This window comes from Schistocerca gregaria, chromosome 3 (assembly GCF_023897955.1).
Source record: "Schistocerca gregaria isolate iqSchGreg1 chromosome 3, iqSchGreg1.2, whole genome shotgun sequence".
Lineage (NCBI taxonomy): Eukaryota > Metazoa > Arthropoda > Insecta > Orthoptera > Acrididae > Schistocerca > Schistocerca gregaria.
In genome coordinates this window covers 227,269,982-227,289,980 of record NC_064922.1, presented here as the reverse complement: position 1 = coordinate 227,289,980, position 19,999 = coordinate 227,269,982, and the positions used below count along the sequence as shown (strand labels likewise).

Here is a 19,999-nt window from a genome sequence, read left to right as displayed (position 1 = left end):
CTACAAAAAAAAATGCAGATAATTTTAATGGCCAGTAGTGTGTTTTGTGGTGCGTCACTCGGCAACCCAATGCTTACGACAAAGGATGAGGCAGCCAAATGCAGCCGCGGAAGCCGCTGAAGGTGTCCAGCAAATGAATCCGGGAGACCACTGGAGCATGTAGGTTTCAGAGGCAAATAGTCTGCCATAAATTTGTCATAGAAGTGTCGTTGGCTGCAACTGCTACTACCAGTGTTTCAGAATATGTGACACGTTGTATCTGCGCTGCCAATGTAATCAAGACTTTTGCATTCAAACTGAAGGCGCCATAAAAAAATTGTCAACGAGGGGTTTCGACTGCCACAGTTTGCATTCAGACGACGCATGATTTACCATTAGTCCACTGGCATAGACGTCGCAGAAAAGCTCGAACAGAAGACAATATTTCATCCAGAAACTGCCACAGCCTACTGTGAAGATACTCGGACCTCGAGTATTATCAAGGTGGCCATATTATTTGCGGACTTACGGACCCCGCAAACGATGAAAAAGTTCGTCAAATTTTACTATGTTTGTGCCAAATATTTCACTCTGTGTAGTTTTTTGTGTGTTTGTCAAACACTCAGCGTGTTCGATGTGTTTGACAGAAATTTTGATAAACGAAAAATCCGACAAGATGGGGGAAGAGTGGGGGTGGTTGTTTCTGATGTTTCATTGCAATTGATACGTAAGAAACAGTTTCATTTCACTTCAGCTCACTGTATCGTGAGTTCACACAATTATGGAAACTGCAATCAGGCATAAAAATATAACACTGGCAGTTGCGAAAACGGTAGAGGTAAGCAAAAATATTAAGCAGGAAGAAGCTAAGCAAAAAAATCAGTATTCTGCACACAACATACAAGCGGGAGAGTAACAAAAATTGGGTAGATGCAGGCTATATTTTCCTACATAGTGATATTTTAATGAACTGTCTTCAGGGTTTCCCTGTCTATTCGTGGGAAGCTGATGTAATCATCAGGTTCCGCGTATCCTTAAATGGATTTTCATGTCTTTTTGTCTCTCTTTCACTTCAAACGCGGTGCCAGAGTCAATGATCGAAATACATTTGTAGCCGTCCCTATAAGTGTCACAATACAGCATGTACGAGCACCGTCTGCTATAATAGTGGGGTTAGATTCTTGTTGGAATCCGTATGAACTTTCTTGACAATCTGTGGCCAGATAAGAGCGAATTTGACAAACGATTTTGGTTGTTTAGGAGGGCCTGTAGACGTTGCGGCAACCAGCTGCTGGTCAGGTTTTATGTTGAAGAGTGTACCTGAGAACTCAAATAGACCGATGTTAATTACCAACAGGTGTGGCGGAGACGTTAACGGTAGGTCGTTATTGTAAATAGTAAGCTTTATAGGTTCGGTTCAGTCTTCACATTTGATAAAGAAAGTGAAGAAAGTATTTCCATGGCCTTGGTCTTTACCTAATGAGTCTTTAATGCAATAATAAACAAATATAACATATTTCCGTAAAAGAATCGATTCCTGGACGCAGGAGTCGCATTTCTTTTAATGGACTTCGGCGTTGGTACAAGTAAAACTCTGTCATGTGAATATGAGATCATGCACCATCAGTACTGTTGGACAGGCTCTGCACGGGATTCACAATAATCATATACATTCTTACATAAGTTTCGTTATGAATACTATTTGCTTTATAACGTTCGAAGTTTTCAATTCCTGTTACCGATTCCGTTGGAAAAGCGTTGTATAAATTGTATTATCTACCATAAATTGCCCGCAGCCATTCTCATCACTCCCGATTGATGCTCGTACAATAATTTCGAATTTGGAAAAGAGTTATCACATAATCGATACCGAAGAGTGTTAAATAGATTACTTTCGAATACATCGTGGGAGCAGACAGCCATTAATGTTATTACTGTAAATAGACATCACGGGTGACATTGTGCAAATCCCACAATATTTCCTCTGAGCAACTGTCAGACATAACCAGTTGGTTGAACCTCGCTGGTGGCTAGGTACGACTGAAAAGATCCGCATGTCGACGCCGCTGTACATAGAGCACGCGCGTGAAGGTTACACAGGCGCGGGAACCACGCATGCGCAAAAATTTGCAGATAAATGGCGCCAAACTCAAACGCCCTCTGCCGGGAAACGCATGCTCATTTGAAACAGATAACGGATTACTTTTATAAAGTGAATAGATTTCAGTTTTTCTGATGTATTTAACAGAAGCCATTTTGGTACATAATGTAATATTTTTAAATTGTTTGAAGTAGAACCCTCAGTGTGATTGTATTGATAAAGATGCCGACCAAATAATAATGTGGTGTGTTGAGTACCAGTAACATGTTCCTTAAAATGTGTTAGAAAGCTACAGCCAGTTTGCTCAATTACTGTTCGTTGCAGTCGTTATTTTATTTTGTAAATGCCCATATTCTGATATTTGATTCTCGGATTACGAGTTTTTCATATATAGTAGGTTTTTGGTTTTGAATGCTGTTGTCACATTTGTATTCTTGAATAATTTACTTATTATATCTGAAGTAAGTCCCATGTAAGTCATTTTAGTAGATCTCCTCTTGGAATATGTAGCAGCATCATGAGTTCGTTGTAATTTTTGATTTAACTCATCAACCTGATGAGGATTACCGTTGTTACCAACTGCTATCTGTTTTAAGTTATCAATTTCCTTCTGGAATCCATCAGGTTGAAGAGGTAATTTCAATATCCTATTTATCATTGTTTTAAAGAATGCTGTTCTGTATTGTAATGGATGGCATGATGTGGCGTTTATTATTATTGTCAGTTGATGTTTTCTGCGGATAGAAATATTATGTTTTCCGTTCTTGTTTTCAATTGTGAGGTCCAGGAAATTAATATTGTATTGACTGTAGAACATGAGTTATAACAAGTTTTCGATGTAGATCTTTAAGTTGTTAGTGAAAGTATCAATTTCATCCTTAGAACCGTTATATAATAGTAATGTGTCATCAACGTATCTTTTGTAGTATATAATTTTATCCATTACTTTTGGTTCTTGAAAACTTGAATTTCAGCATAATTGACGAAGGTAACTGCTACAGTGCCAGCCAGAGAATTCCCCACTGCAAGGCCATCCTTCTGAATATATATTTTATTATTAAATGAAAAATAATTTAAATCAAGAGTAGTATTTGCCCATGGTGTATGTTAGTTGAAGTTGGATTAAGTTGTGTGTAGGCTTAGGGACCGATGACCCCGGCAGTTCGGTCCCATAAGACCTTACCAAAAATTTCCCAAATTTTGCTTATGTTCCCAAAACCATGCTTTCCCACATATGGGACACCAGAAAGTAATCCTTCAAACATGAGCTAAATGTAACCTGTTGAGATTGTTGTTTGTGACAATTAGAAAAAATTTCTACGATTAGTAACACTCAGGCAAATACTCAGATACTCTTGAATTTCTTTTATATTTGGCTAAGTTATGTGCCACACGCAATGTATCTGTTCTCAAAGATCAATTTTAACACTATCATGTAAAAATATTTCTAGCTCATGCTGAGCGTTAAGACACGAGTAGTATATATGATGTTACTTACTTCATGCTGCTTACTTGTCTTTCCAGGTCCATACGAGAACTGGAACTAGTGATGAACCACTCCATATTCCTTCTCCTGTTTCTCAACATGCTGAATATTTGCGTACATACTTTCGTTACTGCCGTGGTAAGCAAATCTTCAGTCATTATTTCCTCATTGGCATGCTATACAGAATAAGATCACCGAATCTCATAGCAAAGTGTAGACAACTGACATGTTCATATCACACATACCATATCCAGCACAAAGTGTTATTAATTTTGACACGTACTGTTTCATAAAGCGAAACCAGTTATCTCAAGACTAAACTGGAGACACTACTCTAAGGCATCTTTGCAAGTCACTTTATTGCGGATGAACATTCGAAATTTTTGTTGTAACTTAAGCTTCTTAATTTGGAGTGATTCTTTTAGTCGAATTGTAAAGAAAATCAGTTAATTGTTGTTTTGCTTAAGAATGGCCGTAATCCATGGACGGCAGGATAGTGTTCAGTGGTGAAAGCGAACTGGATAGGTTATGTAATTGAAAAGAAAATTATGGAATAAATTAGTGTTTGTTTCTTTCCCTCTGCTTACCTTCACCGGTCAGCTCTTATTTCTATGACGTCGTGTGTTATTGTTTGTCGACATTCGGTACTATCTCCAGTTTAGTACCGACGTCATTCATAGACATATAATGCCCTTGTAAGTTTTTAAGCATTGATAAGTATCCTTGGTTTTACGAGTGTTCAGATATTGCATGTTGGAGTTGTGTGTGACTAATTCAAACAGAACGATCATCACGTAGAATACCGATATATGTTCTCAAACAAATGAATAATAATCACTTAATGACAATAATGAGCTTTCTATCACTGACGTGTGCAATGTAGACTGGTCCTGCAAGGAACAGACTGCTTCTTCAGGGTACTGTTTTGCACTGACGAGAGCACGGTGTGCCTAATAATACGGTTACACTGAGCATCATGAAGATGGCCTTCTATGTGGAGAAGCATTCCAAATCCACGGAAAGAGATTCCGCCTCACTCTTCTACAGATACACGGCTATTGCAAAAACAATCACGGGTATATTTGGAGTGAAACGGACATCTTCCTGCCTGTATACTCACGTCGAACGATCACTTGATGACTCGCGAATAAATATAATGATCCATCTGTTTGAGTGACATGACGTCGGCAAACTCTAACCACTTGAAGGAATCAAGAATAACGTTTCACGTCGATGATGTCATTGAAGATGAAGCACTGTCTTGGAAGATATCGTGGTCCATTCTCGATCATTCCGTGTCCTATTCAAAGGAACAAACCTGTTTCTCCCCACAACTGATATAGTGAGTTACAAAAACCTTGATCTCGATCAGTATTCGAACTACTCTCCTCCCAAATACGCGTTCATCATGCTAACCACTGCGCCACGTCGCTCGTTGCGATATCTGTAAAGAGGAAACTTATCAGTCGATTCGCTGTCAAACTACACTCCTGGAAATGGAAAAAAGAACACATTGACACCGGTGTGTCAGACCCACCATACTTGCTCCGGGCACTGCGAGAGGGCTATACAAGCAATGATCATACGCACGGCACAGCGGACACACCAGGAACCGCGGTGTTGGCCGTCAAATGGCGCTAGCTGCGCAGCATTTGTGCACCGCCGCCGTCAGTGTCAGCCAGTTTGCCGTGGCATACGGAGCTCCGTCACAGTCTTTAACACTGGTAGCATGCCGCGACAGCGTGGACGTGAACAGTATGTGCAGTTGACGGACTTTGAGCGAGGGCGTATAGTGGGCATGCGGGAGGCCAGGTGGACGTACCGCCGAATTGCTGAACACGTGGGGCGTGAGGTCTCCACAGTACATCGATGTTGTCGCCAGTTGTCGGCGGAAGGTGCACCTGCCCGTCGACCTGGGACCGGACCGCAGCGACGCACGGATGCACGCAAAGACCGTAGGATCCTACGCAGTGCCGTAGGGGACTGCACCGCCACTTCCCAGCAAATTAGGGACACTGTTGCTCCTGGGGTTCGGCGAGGACCATTCGCAACCGTCTCCATGAAGCTGGGCTACGGTCCCGCACACTGTTAGGCCGTCTTCCGCTCACGCCCCAACATCGTGCAGCCCGCCTCCAGTGGTGTCGCGACAGGCGTGAATGGAGGGACGAATGGAGACGTGTCATCTTCAGCGATGAGAGTCGCTTCTGCCTTGGTGCCAATGATGGTCGTATGCGTGTTTGGCGCCGTGCAGGTGAGCGCCACTATCAGGACTGCATACGACCGAGGCACACAGGGCCAACACCCGGCATCATGGTGTGGGGAGCGATCTCCTACACTGGCCGTACATCTCTGGTGATCGTCGAGGGGACACTGAATAGTGCACGGTACATTAAAACCGTCATCGAACCCATCGTTCTACCATTCCTAGACCGGCAAGGGAACTTGCTGTTCCAACAGGACAATGCACGTCCGCATGTATCCTGTGCCACCCAACGTGCTCTAGAAGGTGTAAGTCAACTACCCTGGCCAGCAAGATCTCCGGATCTGTCCCCCATTGAGCATGTTTGGGACTGGATGAAGCGTCGTCTCACGTGGTCTGCACGTCCAGCACGAACGCTGGTCCAACTGAGGCGCCAGGTGGAAATGGCATGGCAAGCCGTTCCACAGGACTACATCCAGCATCTCTACGATGGTCTCCATGGGAGAATAGCAGCCTGCATTGCTGCGAAAGGTGGATATACACTGTACTAGTGCCGACACTGTGCATGCTCTGTTGCCTGTATCTATGTGCCTGTGGTTCTGTCAGTGTGATCATGTGATGTATCTGACCCCAGGAATTTGTCAATAAAGTTTCCCCTTCCTAGGACAATGAATTCACGGTGTTCTTATTTCAATTTCCAGGAGTGTATTTCGGATAGTTAATATGGTACTGTCCTGTAGATCAGGTTCAGGCGGGAAAAAGTGGGAAGAAGTACTCCCACAAGCAATGTAATTACAGATTTCTGCCTAGAACATCATTTTGCTCTGATTGTGGGAGCGACACGACTTGAGGCATTGTATTAGTGTTAGTGGTTTATTCGTCCAACGATCATTTTGCAATGGTACAGAAATTGACTGAATAATACAGAGAAAAACCCAAACCGTATTTTGAGACATGCGAAAATTTACACACGTTTTCAATGAGAGCATGAATACCCATCCTCCTGTATCGACGCCTTAACAAATGCACTACCTCATTCATTTCTACCTAACGTAGAATTCTCGTAAGTTTGTACATAGGTGGAACAACGTAGCTTAATAACGTGGCAAATGGAACTTCCTGGCAGATTGAAAGTATGTATCACACAGAGACGTGAACTCGGGACCTTTGAATTTTACAGGCAACTGTTCCACCCACTGAGCTTCCCAAGCACGACTCACAACCCGTCCTCACAGCTGTACTTCCGCCAGTACTTCGTCTTCTAAGTTCCAAACTTGACAGAAGCTCTCCTGCAAGACTTCTATGTCTGCAAGGTAGGAATGAAGTACTGGCGGATGTAAAGCTGTGATGACGGATTGTGAGTCGTGCTCGCGTAACACAATCGGCAGAGCGCTTGTCCTCCAAAGGCGAAGGTCCCGAGTTCGAGACCGTCCAGCACACAGTTTTAATCTACCAGGAAGTTTCATATTAGCACACACTCTGCTGCAGAGTGAAAATTTCATTATGGGAGCATGAAAAATAATTTACGCTGTTCATTTAGTCTCTCAAGATCTATCTGTGCACACCACACATACTTGAAGATGACTTACTGATCATGTTACCACGCTTCTGTTATATCTTTGCTTTTCCTTCTGCTTGGCTCAAAAACTGAGTCCTGATGAGTGAGATGTTGAATTTAGAGAAAGCTCTTTACAAAGCCACTGAAAAAGCACGAGCGTTTAAATTTACCTGTTGACGTCAAAAAGTTTGGCTCATTTCTGCTGCTGCTCAGCGCAAGTATTTTGCTCTTTGTGACACCTTCTGCGTTAGCTTGCCGAAGATGAACACTGTGACATCGCTAAGTTACCGTTTTCCCTGCGAAGAAAGCAAACGTCGGCAAATCCATCTTCGGCTTGAAGAGGCCAAATCTATAAAATTTTTGTGGTTCGTAATCAAGCTTCTACAGAAAAGATTCTTTAAGGCAAACTCAGCTGAAATCCATTCCATACCCTTGTATGACAAAAAAATCTCAATTTGTAAATCGTGGCAACGGCCTTGCCACAGTGGCTACACCGGTTCCCGTGGGAACACCGAAGTTAAGCGCTGTCGGGCGTGGCTGGCGCTTGGATGGGTGGCCATCCAGGCTGCTATGAACTGTTGCCATTTCTCGGGGTGCACTCAGCCTCGTGATGCCAACTGATGAGCTATTCGTCCGAATAGTCACAGAAAACCGTCATAACGACTGGGAGAGCGGTGTGCTGACCACACGCCCCTCCTATCCGCATCCTCAACTGCGGATGACTCGGCGGTCGGGTGGTCCCGATGGGCCACTTGCGGCCTGAAGACGGAGTGCTCTTGTAAACAAGTAGTAGAAACGTTACCTACCTGTAACCAGCTGCTGATGCAGATTTTAATTTTGAGACTATTAAACAAATAAAGAACAGCGTTATGTAGACATACCACATGTAGCATAAATACTGTATCTTACACTTACACAACACTTAATATAGCCAGATTCTTTACATACTGGAGCAGTATTTTAATTTCCTTTCTGTCATTAAGAAAAGATTCTTATTTGCTGAAAATGGCGACTACGATTAAATTCGCTAGGAATTTGAATGGCAACTGCTTCAACTAGTCACAGTAGTAGTAAAAGCGACGGCACTGGTGCATTTCATGTAACTGAAAGTTGAGGAACCTCTGTCCCCAAAAACACACTGTTTGGAATCGGTGTCCCGGTAAGTAGGACTGTCCTTCCCTGTGACGTGACGGTTTTTTTGATCGGAAGCTTACTGAAGAGCAATCAGTCGGAGACCATACAAGTGTGGTGCTCAGCTGCCTTAGCCCACTTTCCTCCACTTCAGTGGATGCAGTTAAATGATGCACTCGGGTGACACTTTGGCAGATTGGAGTCTGATCTCTACACTTGCTGCCTTGGGCCATTATTCGAGCCTCTGTCCACGGTAATGACCAGTAAAACTGTAAGGTCGCCTCCAATTAAGCGATACCATTTTGTCACGACAAACGCAACTGCATCCAGCAAGAGCTTCGAGACAGCCAACCAGATGCTGCCAACTGACATCCACGTTGCCATGTGGTGAGTATGGGTCACACGGCGTTGTGATAGCGCAGCAGCTCATCTGCCAGAGAAGTCAGACACAACATGTGAGATCGAATGGAACCTGCCACCTGCCACCAGCGCTCCTGGCACAATGTCTTGCTGGCAGGTCTGCCTGGCAGGCAGTGTTGTCAGAGGAACGCACGGCACCTTGTGGACAATCCTGCACCAGGGTGCCAGCAGAACTGCCAGGCGTTACCTGTTGGTCACTCTTGCGCAGTTCTCTTACAGTTCTACACGTGCGCTGTGGATAGTTTTGACACGAAATCTCTTATCTGCAAGATTTCAGTTAAGATAGGAAATTTAGGACGCTACAATACACGATTATTCAAACTGCAAACTGAAAAAAGTAATTCAAAAGCAAAGATCACTTAACTACTGTTTAGTGGATAACCGATTTCAACACGCTAAAGGTGCCATCCCTGTGAAGATATAACATGACAGGTTTGAGGGAGGGCTTACATGAGTAACACTATATACATTACTATTGCTATTAGTACAGTACCATATACCTGCATGTAACTTAACAATTATAAACCATTTGGATGTAACGATACATGAGGCAGACCAGCTGATACAAAATCATTGTCACAAAAAATAGGAAACTGCTCTCATGTTCATTCTTTTTCTTAATATATGTAAAACCACAGCCACAATAGAAAACTATTTGGTACATGACCGCTGCTCGGCTAACAACGGTCGGCATCACACTGCCCTATTCTGCGCAGGTATACCTGCTGCGATTCTAGTGGTTCACAACCGGTCACTAGATAGCGCTGACCAGGCAGTGCACACACAGTCCCGTGGTATAACCACTCATTACTACTACAATACCACTTTACTACTTCTGCTAATCGAATACCCACGCAAAGAAAACTTTCGCATACAACTACTATACATACTACACATACTATGCGTACTATGACTACTATAAAGTACGTCAAATACAGAGCAAAAACTTCTGAAGCAAAGACATAATCCATATTAGCCCCATACAAAACTACACATTATAATATACCCTTATTCATATATGGAAATCAGGAATGTACACATAGTAAGCTGCTCATAACACGACATAGATACAATGTGACGAGAGATTAAAACCTGTATGCTGAGCTTTACCTGTCTGGGCACTACGGTCTTAGTACTGTTTTGGCTCTTACAAAACCTAACTTGCTATAAAAGGCTCTCGCCTTCTATACACTAATTATGAACGTAGAACGGACCGACTATGTATACCTACACAGTCACATCAAAGTAAGGAATGCCAGGTCAGAAACAAACCGAGGGGGCACGGGAGCAGGGGAGAAAAAAAAACACATGCGTACCAAGATGCACAGCCACTCAACGTGCTCTCCCATCGGCATGGCACTTGTTCCGTCCATTCAACTCACCGAATGGGGAGTACATCTACATCTACATGACCACTCTGCAATTCACATTTAAGTGCTTGGCAGAGGGTTCGCCGAACCACAATCATACTATCTCTCTACCATTCCAGTCCCTAACAGCGCGCGGGAAAAACGAACACCTAAACCTAAACCTATGTAATGGAAAACCATATTACTACGATGCCAAGAAAACACCCATTCTGGCCGGACATACACAAATATATCTTTGGAGTATAGATACTTGCCGAAGACACACTAGGTGGGCAATGGCAATCATCAAGCAAAGATTTAGTGGCGAGGCTGACCAACTACACTTCAAGCCTCATAACAAGCATTTAACTTAACATGGCAGGCCACGCCCCGCAAGAAGACGTGACCGATAAATAACATTAGCTGTATTGTATAGGCGGTTTTCAGAGCATAATAGATACGCAACACCCTGCATGGTGTATGAATAGGCCGCACACGATCTCTAGAGCACCGCATCAAATATGTCAAACCTCTTTCTGTTTTTATAAATTTCGATGTTTTCCAAAGCGTTGAGTTTGCTTCCGTTAGGTGCCTTATGCAAGATTTTCATACATTGTTGCATATCGGAGATTTTATGGTTACTCCCTCAGACGTCACCCAAAGCGGACTTATGTGGGCACTCGTTTACTCAGGAAAACGCTTAAAGAATGATCGTCCTGATTGCCCCCACATAAAAGCCTTCACACTCGCCACATTGTAATCTGTATATCCCAGTGTTTCTAAAGTTATCAGTGCTGATCGTATGCCTAAGTTTTGAGCGCAAACTATTTTTCGTGCTAAATGCCAGACTACGCCGGACGTACGAAACTGTCGGTCTATTTTGTCAGAAACTGGCCCTTGATATGTCACTTTTTAAGCGATCTTGGCTTTTGAATTATTTCTACAACAGTGTGACCGCCCCACTACGCACTGTGTGCCCACTGAAAAAAAAGTGTTGAGAATATGAATGTCATAAAGAAAGCCCAGCTCAAAGAATGTTAGTCAGATGGAAGCACTTACGGGACGATGTCTAGTTGGAGAACGTGGAAATTATTGATCCTCAATTTAGCATAGCCTTATCCTGATGCTCCATTCCAATTATTAGAACTTTACCATACATACAAACAGCATTACTATCTGGGATATAAAAATCCTTAAAAATCTACTTTCAGTGGGTAATAGCATAGCTCCATATCTTGCTGCGGCAAGTGATGCTATGGATCTGACACTTCAGACATGGTATAATTATTTTAAGAATGTTTGGAAAAAAATCGAGATAGGTTCACTACTTTTCGACTAAAAATTTGTAAACAGGATTAAGGTTAAAATAAAGTACTTCTCAAATAGACTGAGAATATCACTGCAAACGAATAATTTTTGTTCATTCAGTTTGTACTTTAACAACAAGCATCATATGGAGCTTTGACTTTTATAAATTGTGTGTTTAAAGAACTTAGAACGAAACTGGTGGTTGAAGGAAGGTTACATTGATAGTGATTCTACTTCAAAAAGTGACAGGTTTTATGTTTAATAGCACGTCTATGCTGACATGGCTCGAAACTAATCATTGGTAAGTAAACTTGTTCAGTGATTGCTACCTGGATATTTTTTGTGCCACCGTCAGGAGACATACTGTTGTGTAAGCCCGATAAGAACACAAAACAAGAACGGGCCAGGTAGTCACTGCTTACATGTGTTTTCCATTTGACAGTACATTCATTATAATGTTGCTTAAAGCTCGACATAAGAGTGGCATCTCTCTGCCCAGATATTGACACTTCTACAGCAGATGAAGGGCACCAAAGAAATCGTGATCGATCGTCTGATGGCCATCTCCATGTCGCCTCTAAAAATCTCCTATCTGTGAGATGGTCTCCACGGTCAAGGGTTTCCAGTTAGGACCAGTAGCTTTCCAGCTGTTTGACAGGAACAGCTGTGGGAAAACTAGCCTACACGCATTTCTTGTCTCGCGACATCTCAGGTGACTACCAGTGGCGCGCTTTTTTTTTTCGGCATCCATAGAGCTGGATATTTTTAACCTATTATGACAATTAAATGGGGAGGCGGAGCTCAGGACACTTATCTATGACAAGTCAAAGGCCCGATTGCTCTCAAATGCACATGGCGGCAGTCCATCATAAGTTTCTTTAGTTGTAATAAACTCCTAGAGAATGGATTATCTGCTTACAGGATTTATCTTCCGTCCGCCGTTTTCAAATCAGTCATACATTACCTTGGTTAGAGATATGATTTAGTGCATGACCCAGGTGAGAAGCTTACAACTCATCTCTTAAAACTCAAGGACTCAACTCTAGAAACTTGTCTTCCCATCATCAGAGTATACAAACAGTATCTTTAGACTTTAAGTTCCCAACAGGGTTCCTCACAGGTGTTTGCAACTCATATAGCTTGTTGTCCTCAAACCCAATTATGGGTTCAGGCAAAGACATGGTACCCCAGCGCTGTCTCCAACAGCTGCCTTCCTACAGTCAGGGTTTTGTCAGGGTTTTGCTCGCCAGTAATGGCACTGGTGTTGCTGAACACTGACAAAACAAACGTCATGTGGGAAATCCAGACATAGTTCTGGGATGTCAGTGGACTGCGCCCACATAGACCCCTCCGATACGGGGGCTGACAACACAGATGAACTGTGCCCAAATGTAGCATATGTTCAATCATTGTTCCCACACTACAATAGATAAGGGGTCTGCCATGGCCATTGTCGGTTAGGAAGCGTGTTACGTCAAACCTTTGCCACCTGATTTCATAGTCAGTCATTATTGGTCGCACAACTTCACAGCCAGGATTTTGGTGTGGATGCGCCAAGAACTTATCAATTCACTTAAGTTACAAGTTAATGACTCCACCCCCAACAGTCAGCTCTTTTGGTACAAACCAGTACCTCAAAGATTTTTTTCTTCCAAATTCAACTCCATATTTTCACAATGCCCCTTGGGTGTTAGAGGCCTTTAAGTCCATGTGACCCTCCTTGCATTGGCAATACCGAAACTTTTTAAAGCTAGCAATGTTCCTTTTGCTCTCAGTGGTAAGCCTGACAGCGAATTAAAGCCTTTACAAGAGGAGAGCGTTCTCATTCCAGTCCTAAATAATTAGTGGGCCAAGCCTATTGTCATTGACAAGAAGAACAAAGTATGTTGTTTTACATGATTTCTATGTGGGGGCAGTACTGTACCCTTTCAGTTTTTTCTACAGACTTTTTTTTAGAATAACATTTTATTTAATACATCGAAGCCAGTTACCAATGTAGGAAAGAAGGGCAATTTGTATGTTTAATTACTCAGATGTGCACTTCCTTAAAATACATCCCTGAATCCAGTATGGTAACGTTTGTGAATTGAATGAATGGCTGGTCGTCTGACCACAGATAATGAAGGTAGGTCCTATAATCATCTTTGAGACGGTTCTCTGGTCACCTTTGGCCGAACCAAAGAGAGGGCCTGGAATGTGGCTGACTAATACAGTGGCAAGGTCCTCCTCCACTTCTGATTAATGGCCATGTTTCAGCATTCTGTCGCTGGTTTCTGAGGCGTGCAGACGTGCTCTGTGTGCTCCAGAAAAAAAATTAAATGAAAATAGAATGCATGTGGAATATTTAGGAGTAGATGAACTAATAATTTCTCTTTTCAGAAACTATTGGCGGGAGGCTCATGTAAATTGTTCGAAAAAAGATATGCAGGTAAAAATTCATGGGGAACAAGGGTTCTTCGGAAGTGACAAAGAATCCACGTGTTTTAATAATAAGACGAAATACTTGCGTGTGGTAGTATCAAAATAAAATACTTGTGTGTAAATCTAAGTTGAAAATAATTAAGATTTCGGTGTGCAGAACTTGAATTAGAGACAAACACATCCACGTGGTGAGTACAGCGTGTGTCTCAAACTGACTGACAGACAATAAAAAGAATCGGAAGTGCTTGTCCTAGCGTTCAGTTGAGGATCTGTGTGTTAGATAAATAAGATATCAAAACTTCCATTATGAGATGCATTCGTGTGACGCCAGCTTGATATTCAGATACTCCGAGACTGAATTAAGGGCAGTCAGCCATCTACCCGACAACTCCATGTGGGTTGCATTGCACAGGGACATGTGCATAAATCTTCCAGAGTCTGTGGTAGGAAAATTATTACGTGGGGCATTGACGTGTGAATCTGGGATGACTATTGTTTGGTGTGGGAAAGCAGAACGAGCAGATAACCAAACATTTTGTTTTTGAGATATGTTTTATGCTGCAGTGTCATTTACTTTGTGCATTTAATCTGCGCGATTTGAATGAGACAGTAGCGAATTTAGTGAGTCAAGCAAGTTTTTTGCTAGTACTGCACGAAAGTCAGTAAATCCGTTATGTTGGTAATGAATGAGGTTAAGAGAGTGTGGGAGAGAATGAAGTAGCGAAAGATTCCGTACCATTCCAGAAAGTCTACAGTAGCAATAGACAGAATCATTACGAGACCATAGATCAGTAAAATACTTATATCATGCTCATTGGATGGAGAATCACTTGTTTAACTATTGTGTTTATGTGTAATGCTAGAAATTTTTCAACATTAATGTGACAGAATTTATTGTAATAAAACAGGAGATATATGAGACAAATAGTGGTCTTGATTTATTGAGTTGTGGGTAGCCGTTTTGTTGAGGTATTTTACCATAACCTCAATTTTCTTGCTGGAATGTCAAAGCTGTGGATAAAACATACACGACAGGAAGGAAATGTGGCCTTACCAGGGTGGAGTAAGCCCATCAGAAATGTGCACTAGCTTTTAGTCAGATGCGTTAACCATTCCGTTGCATTAAAAAGTAAGGACGATGATAAATTATAGCTTAATTGATAGGCACTAGGGCTCATATTCCAAACATAGTTGCAGTGGGTATTATGATAATGAAAATATTTCTGATGTACGAATAATAATTGCACTCACTTGGCAGGCCACTCATCTAGTACTCCTGATTACTAGATGCCACAGAATGCGGTAGGAACCTCCCAAAACAAATGGCATATTACGCAATTGAGGAGATTTCAAGACGACCATCAGCGCCCAGTCATTGACACGTACTCAATACCTAAGGTAGAGGACATAATGTTATAATGTTCTCTCCAGCAGACGGAAGAGCTTTTGCAGGAATTGACCCAAGGGTTGTGTACCTCCAGCTGCGTTGATCATAGAAACCCAATGTATTCTAGTCATCAACACTGTCTTCCTGTTGGTCCTGTATGACAGACATCCCTTTGTTATAGACAGTGCCCCGTTCTATTTCAACAATATTTAGAGCATCTCACACGCGGTGTACTGAGGACAGAAAATTACTTAGACGACATTCTCGCCACAGGCAGAGATGTGCAGGATCTGGTCAACAATCTGCAGTGCCTCATGTTCAACAGTGTACGCTGAACGCTATGCTCTGCAGCACTCATACTTAAAACAGCATTGTAATCTGTTTTAAATCTGCCACAGAGCGCAGCCTATCATGCTTCGAGGAACACTGAGTTCGTAAGCTTGCCTGCTCTACAGTGAGGCGTGCACTTAACACCTTACCGCCTATTCGCGCCTTCACCATCCTTCAACCACTTTCCATAGATGCACACGACGGTGGTACACAAATAGTCTGCTAGCTTCGCCATTTGCGAGGTCCTCGTTCTCAGGTACCGGGCTATAAAAAATCTGCCCTTTGACAAAATCGGTTGCCAGTTGATTTTCTTTTTGCGGTCCGAATCATCACCAGAAGACTCCTCAGTCATCTCCCCTCCACTTGTAAAATTTCCGTACTATGTCACGTGCCAGTGTTGTTACCGGTCGGTGTTCAGTCTCGTGGTGAGCAGTGGTGACAATGTTTTGTCTCATTGGCGTATATCAGGTGAAGTATTCACAGAATTTTAGTGTGTTGCTACATATGCGCAATTTTTAGGTAATACTTGCCATCTCCTGTACACATGTTAGATAGCTGTAATGATGTGATCAGACTTCGTGTACAGTGTGTTAACTGTAAGACGGCAGAGTTGCGTGGGGAGTGCAGGGAGAGGAGGAACCAAGCATTGGCGGCGCGAGGGGGGGGGGGGGGGGGAGGGGAGAGGAGACGTTGGGGGGGGGGGGGGGACAAGGCACGGCCTACCAGTTGCAGTGCTGGCACTACAAATTACGCGTCATGCTTACACGAAGGCAGACGAAAGGCTTCGAAGTAAAACTCGCTTTAAATGTTGTTCGTAAACGAAATTGAAATCGTCATGTACATTAATATACACTCCTGGAAATTGAAATAAGAACACCGTGAATTCATTGTCCCAGGAAGGGGAAACTTTATTGACACATTCCTGGGGTCAGATACATCACATGATCACACTGACAGAACCACAGGCACATAGACACAGGCAACAGAGCATGCACAATGTCGGCACTAGTACAGTGTATATCCACCTTTCGCAGCAATGCAGGCTGCTATTCTCCCATGGAGACGATCATAGAGATGCTGGACGTAGTCCTGTGGAACGGCTTGCCATGCCATTTCCACCTGGCGCCTCAGTTGGACCAGCGTTCGTGCTGGACGTGCAGACCGCGTGAGACGACGCTTCATCCAGTCCAAACATGCTCAATGGGGGACAGATCCGGAGATCTTGCTGGCCAGGGTAGTTGACTTACACCTTCTAGAGCACGTTGGGTGGCACGGGATACATGCGGACGTGCATTGTCCTGTTGGAAGAGCAAGTTCCCTTGCCGGTCTAGGAATGGTAGAACGATGGGTTCGATGACGGTTTGGATGTACCGTGCACTATTCAGTGTCCCCTTGACGATCACCAGAGATGTACGGCCAGTGTAGGAGATCGCTCCCCACACCATGATGCCGGGTGTTGGCCCTGTGTGCCTCGGTCGTATGCAGTCCTGATTGTGGCGCTCACCTGCACGGCGCCAAACACGCATACGACCATCATTGGCACCAAGGCAGAAGCGACTCTCATCGCTGAAGACGACACGTCTCCATTCGTCCCTCCATTCACGCCTGTCGCGACACCCACTGGAGGCGGGCTGCACGATGTTGGGGCGTGAGCGGAAGACGGCCTAAAGGTGTGCGTAGCCAGCTTCATGGAGACGGTTGCGAATGGTCCTCACCGATACCCCAGGAGCAACAGTGTCCCTAATTTGCTGGGAAGTGGCGGTGCGGTCCCCTACGGCACTGCGTAGGATCCTACGGTCTTGGCGTGCATCCGTGCGTCGCTGCGGTCCGGTCCCAGGTCGACGGGCACGTGCACCTTCCGCCGACCACTGGTGACAACATCGATGTACTGTGGAGACCTCACGCCCCACGTGTTGAGCAATTCGGCGGTACGTCCACCCGGCGTCCCGCATGCCCACTATACGCCCTCGCTCAAAGTCCGTCAACTGCACATACGGTTCACGTCCACGCTGTCGCGGCATGCTACCAGTGTTAAAGACTGCGATGGAGCTCCGTATGCCACGGCAAACTGGCTGACACTGACGGCGGCGGTGCACAAATGCTGCGCAGTTAGCGCCATTCGACGGCCAACACCGCGGTTCCTGGTGTGTCCGCTGTGCCGTGCCGTGCGTGTGATCATTGCTTGTATAGCCCTCTCGCAGTGTCCGGAGCAAGTATGGTGGGTCTGATACACCGGAGTCAATGTGTTCTTTTTTCCATTTCCAGGAGTGTATATGTTTGTCTACTATCCGCTTACAAACCATTCATCAGATTGCAATGAAAATTTGGTGAGATTGTCTATTACTCTTCTCGGGCGTTCGGAGGACAAGTTTCACAGTTAGGTCACTGTAGCATGCGTGGCGCAATTGATTAGATAAAGGCTTGTGCTGCAGCGGACCCGCGTTCGGTTCTCACTGCGCCCAATTTTATTTTATTTCGTTCTTGGATCCGACCGTTGCAGCTATCAGTCTTCTCGATGAGCTCCCCCATGCAGTGACACCGACACTCTCTTCACGTAAGTCACCCTTCCTCCGCCAACATCTATTAAACGTTATTATCGATCCACGATTCATCGAGATAAAATATTTCTCTGCCTGTTTCCCTGAAGTTCTTCATATCAACAATGAAACGAGATCGCCAGTGCACAATGTCTGGACGTTCTAACAACACATTCCTCTTGTTTTCCCCCTTACGCCATATGAATCCCACAGACAAAAGTACTTTTCTCAGCGAGACAATACTCCACTTCCAGCCTATTTTGTCGTGCAAAACTGGATAGGAACAGTGATCAACTAAGATTCTCTTAGGTAGAGAACGGTGAATTAATATTTAACTTACGTGGAGAACTATTGCAAATTTGTATCTCACTGTTTGTGATTGAACTTTTATACGCCGATGTCCTTGTTGACTGGACATTGTACTTTTCGTCTTGTTCATGGACACCGAGGTTTTTATTTATGTGTACTACAGACAGAAAACATGACTAGTATACATACAAGGGAAGAAATATGGGTTTTAATGAATCTAAGCTAGTAATTTTACGTCCGTTCACTTCGTGAACAAACTTCTGATTTGCGACCTATATACGGTCAACTGCCTCTGCAGTGCCCTGCGATCGCGTATACCACATTGAGACACTAGTTCCGTATGCACAAGCCTCATCGTTTCTAAGCAGTCAGCAGCACTTTGCACTCTACACACCCAACGTCGACGTTCGAGAACACGCTGTGTGTGCCGTCAGCTTAAGAAGTATAATAATTATAGTAATAATTGATAATAATTAATCAATTAAAAGGAAATCTAGTAAATGAAAAGCAAAATTAATCTTTATAATGAAAATTATTTTTTTGTTCGAAAATGAGCTCGATATTATCAACTGCATAAAAGACTTCACTCCTTACTTAATATTGTTCCATTTTTAACTTTTTTCCTTTGAAGTGGTCGGTAGACTCACGGCGTGCTGAAAAACGTTTAATTTGGGTTTCTATAATCTCATGGAAATAACTGTCTTCTCGCCTCGCGAGAAAATTCAGAACAGTTTAGTTCAATTTCGTGGGTATCGCGAGAGGAGGGGGCGGAGGGGCAAGGTGGAGCCGGTAATGAGGAGGTATAGGAACGTTTCCTTGTGATTTAATACATACTATTTGTCTAAATTGCTGATCCTAGTGTGATATGATGTTCCTAGAGGAAGGAGATAAATGGCCGGACACAAGTCATCGGTCTCATTTGGGCCAGCCGCGTAAACGGACTCTGCATTTCTACAGTCTTCCAGTCATTAATCAAATGGGCAGCTACAATCTTATTATTCCCGTGTGCTTGCACGCACATCGCATCAGTGCAGGTACCTACCTAACCGCTTTCAAGCTTCGTTTAGCCATGCAAATCCTAACGCAGGACAACAGTAGTTTCTATATACGAGTCTTCAGTTTTTAATTGCTCTGTCTTGCTTTCGTCTTCTACTTCGGATTACAACGGTTAAAGTATCTCTGTAGATGTCTGAAGGTTAGTTGTAAACGCATGTTGTGCAGGACATTACTGAGCTGTCATGTACTTGGCTGCAGTAATAAACACTTCATTTATCTTCTAGCTGCTACAGAAGGAAGTACAGCCGACGACGATGTACAAGATGGTTAGCACTATCCCGATCTACATGTACGAGACTGGACTCTTCTGCATCTTTGGACAATCAATCATCGATCAGGTGAGAGCTTGCGAATTGTCCTGCCGGCATAATGTACAGAAGCTTCTTGAAAAGTTCTCGGGGATTGCATTAGATAGTGACGCGGAAAC

The 19,999-nt window shown here is 43.6% G+C and overlaps 1 protein-coding gene across 1 annotated transcript in view; it reads left to right on the top strand.

Annotated features, from left to right (window-relative positions):
* LOC126355320 (odorant receptor 43a-like) overlaps positions 1–19,999 on the top strand; it is a 257,686-nt gene that overhangs the window by 218,099 nt on the left and 19,588 nt on the right. Inside the window, exons 4-5 of the mRNA XM_050005613.1 lie at positions 3,605–3,704; positions 19,797–19,910. Of these exons, the coding sequence (XP_049861570.1) occupies positions 3,605–3,704; positions 19,797–19,910 (214 nt within the window). The remainder of the gene's footprint in view (positions 1–3,604; positions 3,705–19,796; positions 19,911–19,999) is intronic.